The sequence below is a fragment of the Seriola dumerili genome, unplaced genomic scaffold, assembly GCF_002260705.1.
Source record: "Seriola dumerili isolate Sdu_G_001 unplaced genomic scaffold, Sdu_1.0 BDQW01000266.1, whole genome shotgun sequence".
Classification (NCBI taxonomy): domain Eukaryota; kingdom Metazoa; phylum Chordata; class Actinopteri; order Carangiformes; family Carangidae; genus Seriola; species Seriola dumerili.
In genome coordinates this window covers 739681-763851 of record NW_019174521.1, presented here as the reverse complement: position 1 = coordinate 763851, position 24171 = coordinate 739681, and the positions used below count along the sequence as shown (strand labels likewise).

The following is a 24171-nucleotide window of genomic DNA, read 5'->3' as shown; positions in this document are numbered from 1 at the left end:
TCCACTCAGCTCTGCGAGTCACCAAACCCATGAAGAGCGTGGAGGTCCCAGAGACTCAGGTGGCCACGTTTGAGTGTGAAGTTTCTCACTTCAACGTGCCGTCCACCTGGCTGAAGGACGGTGTGGAGATCGAAATGAGCGAGAAGTTCAGGATCGTGGTTCAAGGAAAACTCCACCAGCTGAAGATCATGAACACCAGCAGGGATGACTCTGCAGAGTACACCTTCATCTGTGGGAACGACAAAGTCTCCGCGAAGCTCACCGTTAATCGTAAATTCCTCCCCTTTGCTGCTGTGTTTGATACTGAAATTTAGGCTTTTGATAATTGACCTTTCACTCTCAGATTTATAAATGAATTAATTGATAAATTAACAGGAAGTTGTTCAAACAACTTCAGTGTTAGCATGCAAACATATTTAATCTGAGTTGATGAGAGCAAAACAGTGTTCCCACAGTGAGGTCCCCTCGCTCTAGGTTCAGACAAGTCTGAGCCAGAGCCAAGTTTGAGTGCAACAACAATAACCACAACAAAAGTGAATTCAGTTAACTGCAACTTTAGTTTGGTTATGAGCAACCAAACATGAATATGAAAATAAAAACTGGGCCCTTTAAACCTAAGAAAATTGTCCTAATGTGATTTTCCACAGTTCAAGTAACTTCAGTCAGTCCAAAAGTCAACTTTAAGGTCATAATGTGTGTTGGAGCTGATACCAGTCCAGGTGACTGGTGCACTCCTACCTCAGGGAAGATAGTTCATACAGCTATTTCAGTGTAGATCCAGGTTCCTGGAAACCAAGCTGGGAGGTTCATCAACTACTGAAATCAATGGATCTTCCTCACTCAATAAAAGACCTGACCTGCAACAAAAAGGATTATAGTCAAATTGTTCTTACCATTTGTAAAGTGCATTGTAACTTTCCACTGTCGAGTTGTGTTGTGTCCTGCTGGCCTAGGGTTTCCTCTGATTTATGTTCCGCCATTGGAAAACATCTCTCCCCTTAAAGGTGATTCTGATTAAAGTGGGACAGACGACACCTAACATGCCAAACACCCGCCCCACAGAGAGATGGGTACGAATGAGTAGGCAGAAACTTTGCGGTGGCATCTGGGATGGTCAGTCAGATTGTAGCCGCCCCTTTAAAACCACACCTGTTATTAAGGGCCCTGTATTCCATAAGACGTAAAGACCATTCATCTATAGTATTGTCTCAACTTACCATCAGTTCTGTTCTTTTCCAGCCATTCTAATCACGACGATGCTGCAGAACCTGAACGCTCAGGAGAAAGACACGGTCACATTTGAAGTGAACATTAACTACGAGGGAATCACCTACAAATGGCTGAAGAATGGCGTGGAGATCCGATCCACGGACAGATGCCAGGCTCGCTGCAAACAGCTCACACACACTCTGAGCATCAGGAACGTTCACTTTGGAGACAGTGCTGAGTACACCTTCATGGCCGGCTCTGCAGTTACTACAGCCAAACTTTACGTTGAGGGTAAGATGTTAATTTGACTGTTTTTCCTTTCAGATCTCTTCCAACACCTGTGGGAAATATCTGGATCTTTAGAATCTCAAAAACTTCCCCAGTGACCATTAAAACCTCCCATAGACCCAACAGAAACTACTAAAGAAATCCAAAAACCTCCCAAATTACTTCAGGATACCCCTACAGGACGTCTAGAACCTCCCCAATTACAACTAGAACCACTTATACCAACCCAGGAACCTCCTAAAGGACCATTAGAACCTCTTAGTCACAACTGAAACATCCACATAAGCACCACAATCTCCCAATGCACCACTAGAAACTCTTAAAGGAACCCAAGAACCTCCCAAGTTACCCCCCATACTACCCTATAGAACTTCCTTCCATAAGACTTCCAGAATCTTCCCAGCGACCACTAAAACCTTCTAAAGGACCAAAACAACTTAATATAGGACCTCCAGAACCTCCAGAAGGACATGTAGAAGACTCCAAATGACACTAGACTATCCTAAAGGACCAATGAAACCTCCCCAATGACACTAGAGCCTCTTAGTGGACCCCTAGAACCTCTGAATGGACATCTAGACCCTCCTAAAAATCATAAGAACATTACCTATGGGAGCAGTCATTTCAGCACTACACACCCCTTTAACATTACAGAGTCAGTTGATTCAATGTGAACCCAGGTTAAGTAAAGTGGTTTATGACCCTGTGTTTTTTTTTCCACTGCAGCCCGTGTGGTTGAGTTCACCAAACACCTGAGGGACCTGAAGATCACAGAGAAGAAGAGGGCAACTTTTGAGTGTGAAGTTTCTGAACCAAACGTGCAGGTGATGTGGATGAAGGATGGGCAGGAGCTGGAGATGTCCGACAGGTAGAGCAGTTCACATTCAGCTTATAAAAAATGAACTCTACCTGAATCATGAAAACAAACATGACAAACATCCTCCCTTTTCTGCAGATATAAAATGACCTCGGATGAATTTGTGCACCGCCTGGTGCTGCCATCTGTCCGCCTCTCTGACGCCGGAGAATACACCGCTGTGGCTGGATCCAGCATGTCCAAGGGCCACCTGACAGTCGAGGGACGGGACATCAAAATTTCAGAGCCCGCTAGCAGGAACATCACTGTGAGTTCACACACTTACTGTATCCATGTACACAGTTTGAATTGCTTTGCCTTCATCATTTTACTTTGCATCAATTATGGAGTTGAAGATTTTCCCTGACTTTAAAATTGGGTTAACTTGGTTAACTCTCTTTGTCAATACAAAAAAAACACAGTCAAATCCTTGATCTGTTGAAAATAAAATGTCCTGACAGGTTCTTGCAGCTGGAGCAGAGTTAATAAGTAAGAAATACAAAAATCTCATTTCCCAGGATTCAACTCTACCAATCCTCTGTTTTTGCAGGTCGTTGAGAAACAGAGAGCAACCTTCGAGTTTGAGGTGGATGAGGAAGATGTGGATGGTCGGTGGATGAGGAACGGCGTGGAGATCCAGTTCTCAGTAGAGGAAAGGTTCAACTATGCCACCATCAGGAAGCTCCACCGCCTCACCATCTCTGAGACGTACAGGAGCGACGCCGGGGAGTACACCTTCTTAGCCGGCAGAAACAGGAGCACCATGAACCTTCATGTCAGATGTAAGAACTCTGAACTGGCATCACAGAAACAGATCAGTCTGCTCTCACTTACCTGGACCAGACTCAAAGCTGTCACTACATTGGAGCTAATTCATGACATTTTCTGAACATGAATATGGCCGCAGTCAATCCACAAATTCACAAACAAATTACGGTCCTATATCATTGGTTAACTTACCTTCTTCTCTTCTGTTTTCTGTCTTCAGTGCCAGAGCCTCCTCAGATCGTCCGCCCCATGCAGCCTCAGACGGCGATGTCAGGTCGGTCAGTTCGCTTCTCGGTGCAGGCGTGCGGCCTCCCTCAGCCTCAGGTCACCTGGTACAAGGACTCCCAGGCTCTGTCCACCAGCTACAAGTGCAAGTTCCTCCACGACGGAGACGAGCACACGCTGCTGCTGCTGGAGGTCTTCCCTGAAGACGCCACTGTCTACAGCTGCACGGCCAAGAACGACTACGGAGAGGCGACAAGCTCCGCCCCTCTCAATGTGGAAGGTATGTCATCACGGCGAGGCGTCAAGACGTTGGGATTTGTTTGACTTTGTTTCATCAGGATTTTGAAATTAAAAAGTTATATTTAGATTGTAGTTAGTTGATTATTATTAATTTAATTACCCAGACGATCTTTACACTTGATGAGTAACTTGATTGATTATTTCTCCTTATTGTGTCTTACAGTTCCTGAGGTGGTTGAAGCTGCAGCTCGGGTCCCTCCTCCGGTCCTCATCACTCCTGTACAGGACATCCTGGTCGCTGAGGGACACCGTGCCCAGTTCCAGTGCACCGTCTCTGGGGAAGGTAGTGACCACTGCTCAGCGTCTTCTGGCTGTTATATTCTTAGTAACTGCAAAGAGACACAGATATCTATCTGGACCCAGTTTATATTAGAGACACGTTTATACATTATTTTTGATCATATTTTAGTAAGAAGTCATTCCTGCTTTCATTTGCTGTTTATACAGACTCAACCTTTCCTCCATGTTTACCTGAATTATGTTTACCTGAGTATGCATTACTTTAAGTTAGAAAATAAAAATGATTTCATTTAATTTTTTGTGTAATTTTATTTAATTTAAAATTAAAGATAGTGACAGGTGATAGATCGACGTGTGTCTCATCTGTGTATATTATTTGCAGTGAATATGTATTAAAACACACACTGTGTCTCCAGATCTGCAGGTTTCGTGGTTCTGTAATGACAGAGAGATCAGAGAGTCAGACATCTTCAGGATGTCTCATTATGGTGACACCTGCCAGTTGGAGATCTCCAGAGTTCTCCATGAGCACGAAGGAGAGTTCTCATGTGTTGCTGCAAACTCAGCAGGAATGGTCACATGTGCCGCGACCTTGAATATTGATGGTGAGTTTTCCAGATATTCATGCGCTCAATGACATTCAGGTCAAACTGTCACTGTCAGACCTTTAAAGAAACACTGCATGTGCTTCAACACTCAGAGACAATCTCTGCCAGCATGTTCCTCACTAGGGATGCTCTGATTTTTTGTGTTTTAGAGTTGGTTTCCACTGTGGCAATAAGGTCCTCTGAGATCCACACAATGCTTTTTAAGTCTCTTCATTTAGCTGTTAGCTGGGAGTCTCAAAGGTTACACAATTATTATCAGTCATTAAGTGGATCACAATGATTAAGGGCTCTTACCGACTGGTGTTGGATCAGTCAGAGCATCCCTCTCTGTAACTACAGCACAATCTGACCAGAAAGATGTGCTTTTAGTTGTCAAAGAGTCTCCTCCTTCCCTCCAGGGTTGAAGCTAGCATGACTCACCATCATCTTGTCAAAAATAAAATCAAGCATCTATTGGCCAAAAAAAAGAACCAATAGAAGGCTGCATGGTTCAGCGGGGGGAGGGGGAAAGTTTCAGCATGTGTGTCCATCATACCAGACATCACCTGCTGCTGGTCACACAGAGAGTTTAGTTGGCAGCATTTTGTGAAATCCTCTGATTCAATGTCAGATGCTTCAGATCAACACCAGTTCCATCTGTATTTAGCTTAGCTTAGCACTAGCAGGAGGAAACTGTTAGTTTTGTCAAAACTGAAGAAACCTAGACACTCCACTGTAAATTGAAACTAAAATTTTCAATCAGTTTAATTAACAAGAAGCTAGCCAACGTGAGCTAGCTGACACCTTAGCTCCTTAGCTAACAAGAAAACAAGATTTTAGCTTGTTAGAAAGACACCTAAGAAGATGGACAGCAGTTTAATCTCTGTCTGTCCGGTACACAGACAGGTTCAGGAAATGTTAGCCTAGCTTAGCACAGAGACTGCAAGCAAGTAAAAGGCAAATGAGAAAATTCACTGCAAATTTAGTCATTTTCAATAACCAGGAAAATGACTGTTGGCTAGACAGTTTGTTATCTAACTGACACCGCTGGCCTAGCTTAGCACAAACACATTGCAGGAGGGGAATGCTGCTAGCCTAGCTTAATCAATAGAGAAAAGTCCAAAAAGTCAGTCTGATTTGTATCTGAGGCTAATCATGTTTTACCCAACAAACCGTGAGCTGTTTTCTTGTCAACCTAGACTCATAGTCAGATGAATGTCTGACTTTCTAGCATTTAATTAGTGAAGATTATCTTAACAAGGTCATTGTACAGCCAGTCCCTGGTTATAGCAACTTGCCAGCTGAGCCTTCAGAAACTCTTTCATATCTTAATTATGATAATGTGACAAACTGTAGTTCATATTTTTTGTGAGCATGTTAGTCAGATATTTTAAACCAGTAGCCCTGGACTCTGTTTGCTTTCATCCTCACTGTGAGCACAGGTGATAATCTTACAGGTCTCTCCTACGTGATGCATGATGTCTTCTCTTCCTACATGAATGGCTCTTAACAGTAGGGTCATCTTTACTCTGTGACATGTCTCCTCATGTCAGAGGAATGCAGCATGGACAAAACAGAGCTGAACTTTGGAAATCTAGCTTTCCTGGTTCTTCACACTCGAGCACGGACATAATCCATAGCTTTTTTTTATTGTTTTATTGTAAGTTTTGGCTCCAGTCAAGCTTGCATGATTGACAGCGGAAACCAGCCACTGTCCACTCCCTCACTGATCCTGACTGATCCTCAACGCTCCACTCCAACTGCACCCCTGGCAAACAAGCTGTGAAACAAGTAACCTGAAGAAGTCACCAGAATGATGTGTTGACCTAATTCTTCTACTCTTTCTTACTGCCCAGATGAAAAAGCCTTAGCTAGTGTGTGGAGCACTGAGGCTGAGACTAAGCTAAGTCAGATTCAAATGGAGAGTGTGAGCCTGGTGGAGATGAGCTCTGAGCACAGCGTTGATATCAAACTCTCAGCCAGCCCCAAACTGCTGATGGAAATGAGCGACGTCCGGGTGAAAAATGGCGAGATGGCCGAGTTCAACTGCTCATTCAATGGGCAGCCCTTCACCGGGGTGGTATGGGATCATAACGGCCAGAGCCTGGCGGACACGGAGCGGGTGAGGCGCTCTCAGAGCGGGGGATTGTTCTCACTGGTCATCCAGAGTGTTGGTGTGGTGGACCAGGGTGTGTACCGCTGCACGGCCACCAACCAACACGGCCAGAACAGCTCCTCTGCCCAGCTCACTGTTGAAGGTGGTTAATCTTTCTTTTTTTATCAGTCTGTCTCATCTGGTCCATCCCACCTCTCCACTGCTACCTCCTGCTTTGTCCCCTCCTCTCATAATTTAATATTTCCTTTTAGCCTGTAACCTGTTAGAGTGTAATAGAATAACCAGCTTTGTAGTCTAGTGTACCCTGTTCCTGCTGTTGCCAGCTTTGCCTCGCTAATCTCATCATTCATCCTACTAACCCCTTTAGTGCTTAGAGTCACAGCCTTATACTCTCTGACCCCTAATTACTCTCCCTAACTTTATTCTCACCCAGCTAAAGAAGCAAATCTCAAAGCAGAAACCCCCATCCCTACCGATTCTGTGCGTAAAATGTCTCAGGCAGACAGGGAGACCCCTAGAGATTCCCCCAACCAAGACAAACAGGAGGCAGTGGAGAAACTGGGACTGTCGCCTCCATCTTCCCAGAGACCTTACGGCTTCATCAGCCACCTGCATTTCCCTGATGTCTTGCCTCATGACGAGCGAGGTCAACTCCTCTCCAGCTACCCCGAGTTCCTGATCAAACTGCCTCCTGAGCTGCTGATCCAAAACAGAGACAGCGGCTCCTTGTATTGCGTTATGAAGGGGGTTCCCACTCCCTTTGTTATTTGGCTTTACAACCGGTTGAATCTTGAAGATTCTGTGTCTTACTCTCTGAAACATGACGGCCCCCTGTGCTGTGTAAATGTTAACAATGTGGGATCCGGACACGGGGGCTCTTACACTTGCAAAACTGTCAACTCAGCCGGGGATGCTGAGTGCAGCACAGTGATGAAAGGTTGGCATCTGCATGCTCTTGGTCCTTCTGCTCACTTGGCCTTTATTTGGCCCACCACTCATCCACACTGCTTTCCACCTACACAGCCAGCAGAGGCACACGTGTTCACAGGGCGGCACCACCTCCTCAACAAGGTTAACCCCTGTCTTTAGGTCGCTGACCTTTGTGTCCTGCTTTACTGACTAAAACACAAAAAGAGATAAAGAGAGAGGGACACTCATATCACTGAGCATTTTCCCCAAAGCCAGAGGTGCTACACACTAAAGACCAACAGAAAGCATGCAAGAATGTCAAATAAAAAAACAAACAAAAAAAAACAAAAACAAACAAACAAACAAAAAAAACTGATGATATGGATGCACGACCTGTCACTGATTCTAACAGTCTTGCACCATATGAGACTTTGTGTGCAGTTTCTGGAGTGTTTTTAATCTGGTAATGTTTGTGTCTTCACAGTAACTGCAGTGGAGAAGGAATCAATGATACAGCAGGAAGTGAAAGGTAAATATTTCACGTCAGCAGGAATGTCTGTCCATGATGTGACATAACTTGTTTGTGTTTAGTAGATGTAGATGTTTTCATAAAGAAAGGATTTTCAATAATTTGATTTTGTCTTCAGGCTGGTGAAGAAACTCATGTTAAATTCGAAAAATTCACTGTATTTTTCATGTTTCTTTGTTGGTATTTTTGGATGTTCTTTACTTTGAGGCTCGTATTCTTTATGCTACTGCACATCATTTTCCAAGATATACTGTACTCTTTTATTTTGATTAAAATCTGAAATCATGCTTCACTTCCAGGGCTTTAGACCAAATCTAATGATTTTCCGCAGTGGGCAAAATATTGATATGAATGAATTTCTTCTGAATTGATTTTTCTGACCAAAATATTGAAACCTGACAGCATGTTTTGGAAAATGAACAGTAGCAATAAGAAGTAAATGTAGCCCGTAGTAAATTGGCTAAAGCATCCAATCCACTATGGCTGTTTCATTGACCTTGCAGTCAAATATAACTGAACTGTACAGGAAGTCATTCTGTTTTCAGTGCAGGTGACGTTATTGTGGTTGCAGTGTGTGTCTCACTTTACTTTAAACTGTCATTATCCTGCTCAGCCTTCTCTAGCTCAACCATCACAGTGGAAGAGGAAACACAGGAGTCGTTCTACACTCGCTTAAAGTTACCAGACAAAACCAGAACACTTGAACTCAAGCCAGAGTCTAAACGCTACTCCAGCACTGTGGAGAAGAAAAAAGAAAAACCAGTTTTCCTCAGCGAACTTTCTCCTAAAGCAGCGACTGTGGGGGAAACTACTATGTTAACTGTCAAAGTGTCCGGTTTCCCTAAGCCCACTGTTCAGTGGTCCCACAACGGGCAGACCATAACGAGTTCGTCCGTCTATACATTCATTCACGAGCAAGATGAGTATAGCTTGGTGATTAATAAAGTTCAAAGGGATTTTGAAGGAGAGTACTCCTGTACAGTCAGTAATAGATACGGCCAGTCAACTTGCACTTCATATCTGCATGTTGAGCTGAAGGAGCCAGAAAGGGAGGAAAGAGATGATGAGACATTTGAACCAACTGGGAAACCCCCAGAATTCACTAAAACAATAGAGACTGTTCAGTTGTCCGAGGGAGGTCAAGCCTTCTTCAGGTACATTGTGACCGGAGATCCTCTCCCTGAGGTTCAGTGGCTCAAAGGCAGCTTCCACATTCAGCCTAGTGGGTTCTGTATCATTGTGAGCAACCCAGATGGATCAGGTTTTATTAATATTAAGAGTGTCAAACAAGAGCACAGTGGCATCTACACCTGCAAGGCCTCCAACCAATATGGGGAGGCGTCTTGTACTGCTGAGTTGCTGGTGGTCGTGGAGACAGTTCAGGAAGAGCACACATTGGTAAAGAAAACTAAAGGTTTGAAGATTTCCATGACTGAACAGTCAACAGAATCTAGGTTACATGAGGGAAGAACCCGATCTGATCAGATGATTTATACTATTAGCACCGAAGACCGGCAGATTATTCCCAGTGAGGAGGTGGGAACTCTCAGAGAGCTCGATATCTCTGCTGCCACCCTTCATCGAGAGCAGCTTACCCACCAGGCAGCAGTGCTGCAGTCTCATGAAATACAGGAGAGGGTTACTTTGGCTCCCACCCACCCACCTCAGGCCTCAGCTGTTCCTATGAAACAACTTCACATGGCGACTTTCTTGTCTTCCGTCCACGAGAGACGAAAGATCACTGAGCAGCACTCTGAACGAATTCTCAGCCCTGAGGTAGTCGAACTCCAGTTAGCCAAAGAGCAGCCGTCCAAGCTGATGTCGGCCACATCTGAAGAGGTCCTGCCACTCACCACAGTGAGAGCTGAGGCCTTGACGGACCAGACACTAGAGCACATGAAGACCTTGACTGAGCCCAGGCAGCTTGTTAGCGGTTACCAAATAGAGTCTCCTCTACCTGTCCTTGATGAAACTTCAAGCGTCCTGCACAGATCAGAGGAAGAGAGGAGTTTCAGAATCACAGAGGGGGTTAAGCTTTTATACTCGGCTCAGTCTACAGCACAGCTGCCCATCACAGAAAGGCACTCTGAGCCTATGCCAGCTTTAGATGCAGCTACCAAACCCCTCACCAAGAAAGAGCAGTCTGAACCAGTGGTAGCACCAGTGAGCGAAACTAGAGTGACGTTATCAAAAGAGCAGAAATTTGAAATTCACAGACTGGAGCAGGAGAGCATCAGTCCATGCAAAGATATCATATATAAATCAGCTATCGCTGCTGAAGAGAAATATGAATTCCAGGCTGAACAGGCAAGGCAGGTGCCAGGTATAGCATCTTCTGTGAATCTGCAGCCTCAGCGAGAGGGAGAAAGACTCCTGAACCTGCAGGTAATCAGTGATCAGGATGTTTTACAGTCCGAGGGAAGGTTCAGTTGTGAAAAACCCTGTAGAGAGCAGGCAGAGGCAAGGAAAAGTCCAACTGTGTTGCATTCAGTGACTCAAGAAGAGCAGAGAACTGTGATTTGTGAGGCAACTTCAGAGTTTGCAGCAAAGACTGACGCCATATCAGCTCAGGCAAAGAAAGAGGCACCACCGACAAAATACCTTCAGTCAGTTCATTCTTTATCAGTTCTACCAAAGGAAGGCTTACTTACCATCATTACACCCAACAAGCAGGTGGCGATGCAGAAGCAGGAGAAGGCTAGAAGACATGCAGCTACCTCAGAAGAGAGAAGAGAGATCACAATAGATTATCACAAAGATCTTGATTTGACGGTGACTGGGGTTCAGTCACAGCTTCAAACAGAGCCCAGACTAGCAAACATCCTCATGGTCTCCTCCCAGCCCATGCAGTTTCCAAAGGAGACTCCTTTTACTGCTGACATGAAGCAGCAGCGAGCACTAGTCCAAAAAGAGGATAATTGGAATATCATGCACTCTTTGAACGTCATAGACACTCAGACTCTTGAGGAAGGTCACACCATTAGTCTTGAAACTGATGAGAAATTCAGGCCCGAGATGAAAGTTGAGCCCAAGATCCCCAAAAGGCCTGTGTTCATAGAGGAGAAGGCCGTTGCTACTGAACGCTGTACTATCTTAGAAGCAGCTGAGCAGGACTTTGCGGTCCAGATCCAAGAGGGCCAGTCACTCCGACAGTCAGTGCTGCTTGAGGAGAAGCAGGTCATTATTGAAGAACATTCTAGTGAGATACATAAATCTACGGGCTCCTCTGTCAGCGTTGTGATGCAGCCCAAAGGAGTTCTGTTTGTCCATGAGTCTCAGGACACGGAAACTCTACCTAAGGAACTCAACTTTATCATTCAGATTCCCAAACCCTCAAGTCTGAATATACGGCGCCAGCTCAGAGATGCTCTTCAGTCTGCTGTGGCCAGCGACCAGTCAGTGCTGCTGGCTGATGTTGTAGGAAGGTTAGAGGTTGTGGAGGTACAGGAAGTGAAGGTTCAGAGAGAGCCCAAACAGGTCACGAATACTTATCTTATCACAGCACCAGGTGCTCCCATAGAGATCACACTGTCTTTTGAGGGTGAATACCCTCAGACAGCTGACCTCAGGTCTGAACTCCAGGTAGCTCTGCATGCTATGGTTTTCCAGGAGCAGCAAAGTCTTACATCAGAGCAATCAGGCACCATGCAGATTGAAAAGCCTCAGAAAGCGCTAGTCAGGTCAGCACCCTCTAAAGAGGTGTTGTCATCTGTGGTGGACACTGTGATTGTGGCAGAGAGTGCAGTTGGTTTTCCTCCTGCCATGTCTCAGTCTGCAGCCATCAAAACTGAGGACAGGGCGTCCTTCGAAAGTGCAACGGTTCAGAGTCAGTCTGAGATCCGACAGTCTGAGCAGGTAAGCAGGAAGACAGTAAAGGTACAGAGGGATGTCTCCGCTGCTGAAGCAACTGCCAGTGTCCCTGTGGGCCAGGTTCCTGTTGAACAATGCATGGACATTTTTGTCCATAGAGAAACAAGAGAGGAGTATCTCTCAGAGGCAATCATGATCAGTGAGTCCTCAGACAGTCTGGTAGATTATCCTGTTGTCGTTGACTCTCTGGAAGAAGTTTACACTGAGGAAAACAGCAAGGCCATTTTTACTGCCACCATCAAGTATGTCACCAAAGTAAACTGGTTTTTCAATGGGCAATTGGTGAAATCTGGCAAAGAGTTCAAGTGTTCTAAAGACCACGACACATACACACTAGTTGTCAACAAAGTTGTCAAGGAGAGGCATCAAGGAGAATATGTCTGTGAGGCTGAGAATGAAGTCGGCAAGACGACAACATCTTCAAGACTCACTGTGGTCTCAAGAGGTTTGGTGATGGACAATTCTTTGATATCATCATCAACTAACTTCACACATTGGTAAACTTCACATTCTGTTGTCTGCAAACCTCAACCATAACTCAAGTTGAATGTTGAGTATTTTTCAAGCAAAACAAAATGTGTAGGTTTGAGGTTTTCACCCGACAGCAGTAAAATCCTCACAGCTCATCCATTCTTCCACAAACACATTACCCTCATATCTACTCCTGTTTTCTTCCAAGGAATCACCTTTGACTCCATCTCCTTAAACATCCATCATTCCTCACTCCTGGTCCATTCTTTTGTGCATGCTTTCTCTACTTTTCTTATCACAGAACTCCTGTTCATCTCCTCTTCAACATAAACCTAATACCATCTTCCTCCTCCACAGTCACAACAGGATAATTCTGTGTTTGTCACTTTCCATCCCAGGCTCACTACATCACCACCGCCAGTAGAAACATTCCATTTTGCTTCCATTTCGACTTCTTCCGTTTATTTACTTTGTCTTTTTATCTCTCTTTCCCTCCAAAAACACAGTGAAACCTGTGTTCAGGCACAGAATTGTCCCTATGGAGATCAACATTGGCAACAGTGCCAAGTTTGAATGTGAAACCGAGGACGCTCCGAATGTGAGCTTCAAGTGGTTCAAAGATGGGCAGTCCATCAGAGAGGGTGATAAGTACAGGATTATCAGTCGCTTCAGCACTTCCTCTCTGGAGCTTCTGGCCCCCACCAAGGAGGACAGTGGTGAATACACCTGCAAGGCGTCCAATCAACATGGCAGTGATGAATGCTCCGCCTCTCTCAGTGTGACAGGTAAGAGCGACGCATGTTTCTTTCCCCTTCGCTGGTTGAGTTTGGGGCTGTTATTGGTGTTGTAGTTGATTTTTTTCCTACAAGGTGTCATTGTTTGTTCTCTGCTGGTCTTCTTTTGATAGTCACCAGTGCCGGAGACGTCCTGCTTGCTTAATTTTTTTTTAAAAAGAAAAAAAATTTCCTGCTTGCTGTTTTTTTGGCAGGGTTAATTAACAGGGTACGACATATTACCACTAATGTGTTTCTCTTTTTCTTAATTCTTATAGAGCAATATCCTCCTGCCTTTGTAACTAAACCTGACCCTCAGACTGTGTATGTTGGTAAGAGGGCAATGATACAGTGTGTAATAACAGGATCTGCTCCTCTGAATGTTGTCTGGCTCAAAGACAATCAGGACTTACCCAAAGTGCCTGCACAATACCAAACCTTTTGTGAAAAGAACAAACACACTCTTGAGATAACCAGACTTGAGGCAGCTGACAGGGGGCTTTATGTTTGCAAAGTGTCTAATAATGTTGGGACGGCTGAGTGCAGCATGGAGCTGCGTGTCATTGATAAGCCCAACTTTGTAAAGCCTCTGGGTCCTGTCGCTGCTGTGGTTGGAGCTCCTCTGCATCTGGAGTGTCAGGTGGATGAGGACACTGGAGTAAATGTCACCTGGACCAGAGATGGTAGAAAAGTCCACCAATCTCCAGACTGTAAACTGTCTTTTGAGGATAAGACAGTGACCCTTGATATCATAAAGACAACACTGAAAGATTGTGGAAATTTTGTGTGTACGGTGGCAAATGAAGCCGGGAGTGCAACATGCTCCACTTCGGTGAAGGTACAAGGTAAGAGCTGTCTACTTGATTTTCATGAATACTGCAGCATTTGAAGCTGTTGCAAATCTGCAGTACTGAAAATTAAGATAATGTTATACTGAGGTTTCTGATGTACATGGTATTAATGCAGCTCCAGCTGTTCTTTTTAAAATCTTACACCACTTCTCTCTCAATGCTGGGTTGCTATTTTTGAAATGACTTGGCTCCTTCACCCACACACCTCTGCAGAGCCACCAGTCTTTGTAAAGAGGCTGGAAGCCGCCACAGTCTGGAAGCAAGGCAGCACTTCACGACTGCAGTGCACCATCAAAGGATCCCCTGAACTTCACACCACCTGGTTCTTTAATAACAGTGAGCTGTCTGCTGGAGGCAGATACAGCATCAGTCTGAAGAATGGTGTGGCCACTCTTGAGATACACGAAGTCATGTTGAGTGACAGTGGAAACTACACCTGCGAGGTTCTCAATGAGTCTGGCTGTGAAAGTTGTAGCACTAAAGTAACAGTGAAAGGTATGTAGACTTAGACAGTATTTATTATAGAACCAAATTTACAGTCAGAATAAGATTCGTCAAATTGAACCACATGTTTCCCTTCAGAGCCACCATCTTTCAAAAAAGAGCCGCTCTCCATAGAGGCGGTCAGAGGATCTGTGGCTGTGTTGGCGTGTGAACTATCAGGTTCTTCACCATTCGAGGTGTCTTGGAAAAAGAATAAGAAACGCCTGAACACAGATAAGAAGTACAGGATAATGTCACAGGGAGCCATCACCTCTCTGGAGATCCACTCATTCGAGAGTGCTGACACAGGGGAATACGAATGTGTCGTATCAAATGAGGTCGGGTCAGTGTCCTCAAAGTCTGTGGCTAAACAGAAAGGTTAGTGATGTACAAAAAAACACAAAACAGGCGTTTTGTAATCTTTGTAGCCCTCTCGACTGTTGTCTATATAATAATTACTAATACTGTTATTCTAGAACCACCTATGTTCTCAAAGAGGATTGAGAGTGCTACAGCAGTGTTGGGAAATACAGTGAAGCTACAGGGAACCCTAAAAGGCTCAGCTCCCATAACTGTCAAATGGATGAAAGACTCTGAGCTGCTAAGAGATGACGATCCAAACCTCAAAATGAAATATGAGAACAACATCACAAGCATTTCCTTCTCCTCTGTTGAGATAAAACACAGTGGCAAGTACACTTGCGTCGCTGAAAATGAGGCAGGACAGCAGAAGTGTGAAGCAGTCTTAACGGTTCAAGGTCAGAACACGTTCCTATTGATGGGAAATATTTTCAAAGTTTAGATGTCAATGTTTATAAAGTCTAAAATTCATGTTGCATTTTAGAACCCGCTAGGATCTTAGAGAAAGCAGCGTCCATCAGTGTGACGACAGGGGATTCGGCCACATTGGAGTGCACCATCTCTGGAAGCCCAGAGCTCAAAGTGAAATGGTTTAAAGATGGTAAAGAGATGATCAGTGGCCGTAAATATAAGATGACAGTGAAGGAGAACACTGCCACCTTAAAGATCCTCACAGCAGAGAAAGGAGACACTGCAGAGTACAAGATGGAGGTGTCCAATAAAGTTGGAAAAGACCAGAGCACATGCTCAGTCACTGTGATAGGTTAGTTTACATCAGTAATAACACCTGATAGATAGAGTTGGCCCGTGATGACAGTTACATGACTGATGTACTTCCCCACACAGGTCGTCCAGTTCCACCATCCTTCACTAAAGCTCTTAAGAAAGTGGATGGGAGGATCGGTAGTAACATTACCTTGGAATGCAGAGTTTCTGGATCTCAGCCAATGGTTGTTTCTTGGTACAAAGACAACCGAGAAATCCACAGTGATGACAAATATAAGCTTGATTTCAGTGGGAGTACAGCTTCTGTACTGATAACAGGCCTGGATCAAAGTGATGGTGGAGTTTACACCTGTCAGGCCTCTAATGATGCTGGGGAAAAAGAAACCAGTGGCACTTTGTCCATCAAAGGTCAGAGGACATGAATGACTTTAGATTAAACAAGAACTTGGCAGACATTACAAATGATCATTAGTTATTTATAGGCTTTGAACATGAATGCTGTTTTTTTCCCTAATAACTCCAGAACCTCCAGTCTTCACTGTGAAACCTGAATCCCAGGACGCTTCACCAGGATCAAACATTGTGATGAAATCAACCTTTACAGGATCAGCTCCTCTGGCTGTTAAATGGTTCAGAGAGGAGAAAGAGGTTTTCACTGGGGGAAAATGTTTCATAAAGAAAGATTCCTCTTCAAGCTCCTTGGAGCTTCACTCTGTGAAACCTAGCGACTCTGCTAAGTACACTTGCCAAGTGTCCAATGATGCTGGGAGGGTGGACTGCACTGCATTACTCTTTGTAAAAGGTGCTGTTTCATACTTCCTTTTTGAAAAGTGATTAGGTGACTGATTTTTTTTTTTGCTAAACCTCTTTTTATTATAATTGTTACTATTAATTTACAGAAGCCCCAACATTTACAATGAAGCTGGAGCCTTCACAGCTGCTAAGAACTGGACAGCCCCTGAATTTGTCCTGCAAAGTGCAGGGTACCCCTGTCATTAGCATCAGGTGGTTTAAAAATGGCTCAGAAATCATTTCAGACCACAGACACACTATGTCCTTCGACAGCTCAATAGCAACTCTGGAGGTAGAGAACTGCTCTGTAGAGGACGGTGGTGATTATGTCTGTGAGGCGTCCAGCGAGGCCGGCAGAGACCAATGCAGCAGCTCAGTAACAGTGAAAGGTTGGTTCAGTCTTCTTCATACAGTTGGTACAAAGCCTGGTCCACAGTGTTCTTTAACATGTTTATTACTGCCTACGTTCACTAGAGAGTGCGAACGATTAGATTCCTGTCTATCACCACAAAGACCAGGGGTTATATTACGCAGAGAGACCATCTAGCTACACAATCAGGCAGAAAGCCAGTTATTTTTTACTCATGACTCCTACTAGTTCCTCGACCTAAAGATTTAAGTTGTCTGATGACTGTAAATTCCCAATCGGTTTAAATGGTTGTCTATCTCAGTGTCAACCATGTGATTCTCTTGCGACCTGTCCAAATCCAAACCCCACCTCTTGCCAGTTGTTAGCTGGGATTAGCACCAGCTCCCCACAATCCTGTAAAGGATAAGTGAGTATAGCTAATAGATGGATGGATAAACTCCAACACCAACTCTTACGAACATGTAAGCCTACACTGAAAAGGTTTTCTTGACGAACCAGAGTTTCACAGAAGCTCACAGATTAGCTGATTTGCATAAATCAAACCTGCATGCCGTGCAAAATAATTGGTTGTATGTCAAGACAGGGGTTTCATACTGAGAATAAAAAATATAAACGTTACATAAATTGTTCGTAGAATTATGTAAGAAACAGTGAAGCAAATGTTGCAAATGACCCGAAATGACACAGTGATATAGCCGAGATATATTTTATGTACTCCACGTCACAAGGATTTTTAACAAGCACTTCTCAGTCAACGAATGAAGATGAATTCTGTGGACCAGACTGATCTCATGAGACCAGAACTTTAAATATAACATTTATTATCTTTTTTCTATAGAGCCTCCAGTGTTTGTGAGGTCGTTTGAATCAGCTGAGCATGTGAAAGGATCCGATATTATCTTGGAAGGAACCGTGTCAGGTTCTGCTCCATTTGAAATAAGTTGTTTCCTCAATGATAAGCCAATCAGAAACGACTCAAAGCATCAAATCAGTGTGGAAAATGACACAGTCACTGTTCAGATTTCAAACTGTGCAACCGGAGACGCTGGGACGTATCAGTGCACTGTTGCAAATGATGTTGGAGAGACATCTTGTTCTTGCCAGATTTCATTGAAAGGTTAGTCCAAGGACAGTGTCAGATGCTGTTGTCCGAGGTTATCTCACTGCATGCTGCCTCTTTATGAACGATGTTTGTATGCAAATGTGGCAAAAACTGTGTGTGTAAATCCTCCTGCAGCCTGGAGTCTGATTTGTGGTCTTTTCTCACTAGAACCACCATCATTTGTTCAGAGACTAGAGGATATGTCCTGCATGGTGGGCTCTGAAATCTCTCTGAAGTGCATGTTGTCTGGATCACTTCCCATGACTTTCTCCTGGATCAAGGATGATCATGAGCTCACAGAAGACGAGCATGTTAAGATGTCCCATGAAACTAAAAGTGCCATTTTGAATTTGAAAAATGCTCAGTTATCACACGGCGGGAAATATGTGTGTCAGGCACAGAACAAAGCTGGGACTCAGAGATGTGCTGCCGTGCTCATTGTGACAGGTTTGTGGGACGTTTCTGGCTCTTACTTGTCTGTCGCTTTTATGTCAAGCTTGATGCTTTATCTGTCATAAAGATTTGATTTTGATCATTTTGTTATCAGAGCCAGCAAATATTTCAGAACATGCAAAGTCCATCAGTGTAACCCAGGGTGACCCAGCCAGGCTTGAATGCAGATTCTCAGGCACCAAACCTCTCAAGTCCAGATGGATGAAGGCAGGGAAGGAGTTGACCTCAGACCACAGATACAGAATACAGAGCACAGACTCCAGCTCTGTGCTCAATATTATCAGAACAGAGGAAGGGGATAGTGGTGAATATACCTGTGAGGTTTCTAACATTGCCGGCTTCAGTTCTTGCGAAGCATCAGTTACTGTCTTAGGTCAGTTTATAACAAAGTTTTGAGATTTGCTTGTGTATCACATTCAAACAATCAACTTAACACACTGTTTTGCACTTTGTATGCAATAGATCAGATTATTAAACCGTCTTTCACAAGAAAACTGAAGGAGACAGAAGGTATCAAAGGATCATTCGCTCAGCTGGACTGTCTTGTATCTGGCTCCCTGCCAATAATCATACAGTGGTACAAAGATGAGACAGAAATCCAGACCGATGTCAAACACAAATGTACATTTTGTGAAAATGTTGCATTCCTGGAAATCTCTCGTCTTGACAGTCACGACAGTGGGCGCTATACCTGTATGGCTAAAAACAGGGCGGGGTCAGTCTGGTGCTCTGAGACTTTGTTTGTTAAAGGTTAGAATTCATTTTGCATCTTCAGCACCCTGTAACAGTTTCATGTATAATCACATTGAGTATGTTGTGACTATGTTATAATAGAAGTGTTGGGTTTTGTCCTCCAACAGAACCACCACGCATTCTTGAAAAGCCTGAATCCATGAATGTTTTGCCTGGGTCAAAGGTTGTGTTTAATGTTCGTGTTTCTGGCACACCACCGCTGACCATCAAATGGTTTACAAATAAGAAAGAAATTTTATCCGGCTCTGACTGCTTGGTGACCAAAGACAACATCTCAAGTTCACTGGAGCTCTTCTTTGCCAAAACCTCTGACTCTGGAGACTTTATGTGTGAAATACAGAATGATGTCGGTTCCACTTCATGTCAGGCATCACTCTTTGTGAAAGGTTAATATTGGTCTCTCACTTTTATCAGTTTTCTTTACTTTGTAGTCACCATTCTGAAGTTACTGTATTCTGTATGTGTTTTTCAGAACCCCCCTCTTTCATTGAGAAACCTGAGGGCGTGTCAGTAGTAAGAGTAGGAGTAAGGAAGGTGTTTGAGTGCAAGGTTGCTGGTACTCCAGACATCTCTGTGCACTGGTTCAAAGATGGAGCTGAGATTCTCCAAAGTGACAAATACAAGATGTTGTTTGTCAACTCTGTAGCCTCCTTAGAAATTTGTCAAGTTAGTGAACATGACAGCGGGAAATATTTCTGCGAGACTTGCAATGAAGCTGGTACAGAGAGTTGCCCTGTTGAGCTAGAAGTGAAAGGTTGGTTTACCTTTTCATGTTTACATCTTGTCAACATTTAACTTAACCGTTAAGATAAAGTTAGATATTTTGTCACTAACAGAAATCAAAGATTGTTTTAGTTTGATTTGCTTTGTTATTTCAGAGCTTCCTGTGTTTATTGAGGAGTTGACGTCTCTTGAAGTTGTTAAAGGGTCCACAGCAGTGTTTGCTTGCACAGTGGCAGGAAGTTCTCCATTTAAGGTCACATGGTTCAAAGATAAAAAGCCAATCAAATCCAGCCAAAGGTATGTTATCATTGACGGTGAAAAAGTGGGCTTGAAAATCCAGGACTGTAGAGAGGAAGATGTTGGCACTTATCAATGCATGGTAGCCAATGAGGTTGGAAGTTGCACTGGCTTTGCAGCTTTATCTCTGAAAGGTTGGTTCTACTGATGATTGAACATCACACTGATATACATGAAGCATACAGCACTGTACATTATCTGGTACTACATAACATACTTTGTTTGTATTAGTGCCTCCAGTATTTGTAAAGAAGATAGAGAATGTCTCCACCATTCTGGGTGATGTCGCAGTCTTTCGCTGTGTGGTGAAAGGTTCTCTGCCTCTCTCTATACAATGGCAAAAAGATGAGAAGTGGATCCCAGAGGATCCAAAGACTGAGAGAGGATTTGAGAACAAAGAGGCCACTCTCAGGATTCCTGCCTGTGAGGCAACTCATGGTGGGAAATATACCTGCCAGGTGGTAAATGAAGCCGGGCAGGACAAATGCTTTGCCACTCTTGTAGTGCAAGGTACTTCTGCTTCATGCATGGTTATTATGCCTAACATTATAGCTAGCTCTAACAGCAATAAGAAGTGTACTCATGTTTTTCTCTTGATGTTGTAGAACCACCTATGATCCAAGAGAAGCCAGAGGTAGTCAAAGTAACGTGTGGGGATCTGGTTAGTCTTGAGTGCAGGGTAGCTGGGACTCCTCAGATCCATGTAAGATGGACCAAAGATGGTATAGAGCTCCACTCAAGCAGAAAACATCATCTGTGCTATGAGAACAACCTGAGCAGTCTTCACATACAGTCCTCTCAGCTGGAGGACAGCGGCGAGTACCTGTTTGAAGCTACAAACTCTGTTGGGTCTTGTAGCTGTAAAGTCATGCTGGTTGTTTTAGGTTTGTAAAATACTCTTCAACTCTCAATAGAACAAATATAAGCTATAGAATTGCTTTGTTCCTTCAACTCCAATTATGTTTTAATATCGTTTTGAACAGATGAGGTCAGTCCTCCAGCGTTCATTAGGAAATTAACAAACATTCAAGCAGTTATGGGCTCAGTGGTTACGATGGAGTGCAAAGTGGCTGGTTCTCTTCCATTATCAGTTGAATGGAGCAAAGGGAAACAAAAGATCACCAAATGCTCCAAATATAAACTTCTGCACATTGACAATACAATCTCACTGGAGTTAAAGCTGACAGAGAGCAGTGATACAGGAGAGTACTCCTGTAGAGTTACCAACAAAGCAGGCAACTGTGTGTGCAGTGGAATTCTCACAGCTAAAGGTTAGCATTCAGATGTGAATGTTATCACATTTTCAACTCAGGCTGTTGGTCATGTTTTGTAATAATCTTTCTGTATGGGTTTTAGTGCCACCAAGCTTTGTAGCTGAGCCTGAGTCTCAGGCTGTCACTCCAAAGTCTACTGTACTCTTCAGAAGTGTCTTTGAAGGGACACCTCCGTTTGCAATCAAATGGTTCAAGGATGACATGGAACTCATCTCAGGGCTGTCATGTACAATTAGACTGGAGAAATATTCTTCCTCTGTAGAACTCTACTCAGTTGGGACTCTGCAATGTGGGATTTATTCTTGCCACATTAGCAACGACGCAGGAGCAGTGAAAAGTGCAGCAGAGTTGTTGGTGAAAGGTTGGACTATTCTTTTTTTGGTCCACCATCGCCATTCAATTAACTCCATCTTTGTTCTCCATTTTTACAGCTTCTCTTTCTTCACCATCATTCTCTCTGGCCGACCATCTCACCATTTCTTTTATAGTATATATGTTGTCTTCAGAATCACTTGTCCACATCCTCCATACGTCACATTGATTAGGCTGACAATGGTAACTTGATCTTTTTTTGACTTTGCAGAACCTCCTCAGTTTGTTGTGAAACTGCCTCCCACTACCTTTGTGAAGCAGTGCGAGGGACACCGTTTTGAATGCAAGGCCACCAGCTCAAACTGCCTGAATATATGCTGGTACAAAAACGACCAAAAGATAACCGACGGAGGCAACTATAAAATAATGTGTGTTGACTCGACTGCGTACCTCCAGCTGCAGAGTGCAAGGTTTGAGGATAATGGAGCCTACACCTGTGAGGCTCATAACGATGCGGGCAGTGCAAGCTGCAGCACCATTCTCACGGTTCAAGGTCAGCTATTGAGTAGAAATGTTGGCTGTATGTTTTTTTGTGGATTTTGTTCCCTCTATAGTATGAAAATATGGAATTAAAATTCCCTAAGATGCAGATGTTGATGGAGTTTGATCTTCCATGAGCGTTTTTGAACCCTGTCTTAAACCTTCAGCATGGAATCCGACAGCACCGCCTTTTGTCTCAGTCATAAATCTGATTTCTGTCCTCCAGTGTGTCAGATCGCATGAGTCTGAGTGGTACCTCTTTTTAAGACATGTTTTTGCCTTTTTTTATGTAATGGCATTCAATCTATCCTCAAATTCCTTGCCCATGTTCATCTCCCTGGACTCAACGTGATATGACTTACCCTCCTGTCAAAGCATGAACATAAGCGAGTGTTTCATTCACTCGCTTAAGATGAGATGAGATGAGACACTTCGCATGGACTGAACTTCAGCATGACCCTCAATAAGGACTTACATCGAGTGGAACTGTCCTGCCAAACTGCAGGGAAACTGCAGTGAAGACTTGATTGTCCATGAATGTGGCCTCTTCTTAATTTATCTCAATGTATTTTCCAGAGTCCCCATCCTTTATTAAAACCCCAAGCCCAGTGGAGGGCATTAATGGGAAAGATGCCAGCCTGCACTGTGAGATGTATGGCACTCCACCTTTCCAGGTTAACTGGTACAAAGACAAAAGGCCTCTAAAGGAGAGTAGGAAGTATAAGATGGTCAGTGAGGGCAGCTCTGCAACACTTCACATTATGAAACTGGAGCAGGATGACGCTGGTCTTTATGAGTGCAGGGTGTCAAACAATGTAGGAAGTGAATCCTGCCGCACTACCATTACCCTGAAAGGTTAGTACAGAATCAGTGGCCAATTTGTCAAATCTTAGTCCTAGTGCGATCATGTCTCCTCACTATGATCTTTCCATCACTATTCAGAACAACCAGCGTTTGTCAAGAAACTGGTCGACCAGTCCGTGAGAGACGGTGAGCAGCTGACACTGACAGCTACAATAAAAGGCTCTGAACCTTTGACTGTGTCCTGGGTTCAGGACAAAGATCACATCCTCAGAGATGGTGACAACAGGAGGATCACCTTTGAGAACAATGTGGTTACTCTTGTAGTGCCCAAGGCTGACTCAACCACAGCTGGTAAATACACCTGCCAGCTGAGGAATGACTCTGGGGTTGTAGAGTCCGTCTCCCAAGTGACCGTTCTAGGTTTGTAGAATGCCAGATGTTATTTCATTACCACCAGTGACAATGTAAGGATTAATTTTGGTTAATATCTTCTTCCCTAATTTCTAGAACCTGCTGCTATTGTGGATAGTCCAGAGTCCTTGAATGTGAAGTCAGGAGAAAATGCAGCTCTTGAGGTCACAGTGTCTGGCTCACCAGAACTGAAAGTTAAGTGGTTTAAAGATAACAAAGACCTATCTGCTGGTGCCAAGTATCAGATGTCCTTCACAAAGAAGGTTGCCACCCTGAAGATTCGATCTGCTGACAAAGCAGATGCTGGAGAATACAAATTAGAGGTTACAAACCATGTCGGTCAAGCCTCTTGCAAAACTAAGCTATCTATCTCAGGTTGGTGCCCATTGCGTACATGCGAGTTTATGAACTTTCTTGGCCTCTTTCTTGACCCTGTTAATTATACTCAGCTCAGAAATGCTCTATAATGTGCTGTTTTTCTTACAATAGATAAATTGATTCCACCAAGTTTCATAAGGAAGCTGAGAGACACCCACCTTGTTGTGGGTAAGCCTGGTGAAATGGAGTGTAAAGTTACTGGCTCTTCTCCTTTAACAACTTCCTGGTTCCACAACGGCCAGGAGATCAAAATTGGGCCAAACTATGACATTAGCTGCACCAATAATAACTGCAAACTGAGAGTTCCAACTATCAGGATGTCGGATTCTGGCAAATACACATGTAAAGCTGTAAATGCTGCAGGAACCAGCGAGACAAATGCTTCGATGAATGTGACAGGT

At 43.9% G+C, this 24171-nt stretch overlaps 1 protein-coding gene across 1 annotated transcript in view; it reads left to right on the top strand.

Moving 5' to 3' along the window:
* Positions 1-24171, top strand: part of ttn (titin) — a 173814-nt gene that overhangs the window by 24279 nt on the left and 125364 nt on the right. The window contains 36 exon segments of the mRNA XM_022757173.1: positions 10-270; positions 1240-1500; positions 2224-2365; positions 2453-2621; positions 2904-3135; positions 3342-3626; positions 3810-3929; positions 4303-4530; positions 6345-6731; positions 7023-7526; positions 7983-8027; positions 8641-12342; positions 12875-13153; positions 13420-13986; positions 14206-14487; positions 14575-14853; positions 14952-15233; positions 15320-15598; positions 15682-15969; positions 16085-16363; positions 16461-16742; positions 17562-17840; positions 17994-18272; positions 18373-18651; positions 19139-19417; positions 19504-19785; positions 19910-20185; positions 20283-20561; positions 20657-20935; positions 21035-21322; positions 21408-21686; positions 21909-22190; positions 22754-23032; positions 23120-23401; positions 23489-23767; positions 23882-24169. Coding sequence (XP_022612894.1) covers positions 10-270; positions 1240-1500; positions 2224-2365; positions 2453-2621; positions 2904-3135; positions 3342-3626; positions 3810-3929; positions 4303-4530; positions 6345-6731; positions 7023-7526; positions 7983-8027; positions 8641-12342; positions 12875-13153; positions 13420-13986; positions 14206-14487; positions 14575-14853; positions 14952-15233; positions 15320-15598; positions 15682-15969; positions 16085-16363; positions 16461-16742; positions 17562-17840; positions 17994-18272; positions 18373-18651; positions 19139-19417; positions 19504-19785; positions 19910-20185; positions 20283-20561; positions 20657-20935; positions 21035-21322; positions 21408-21686; positions 21909-22190; positions 22754-23032; positions 23120-23401; positions 23489-23767; positions 23882-24169 — 13362 coding nt within the window.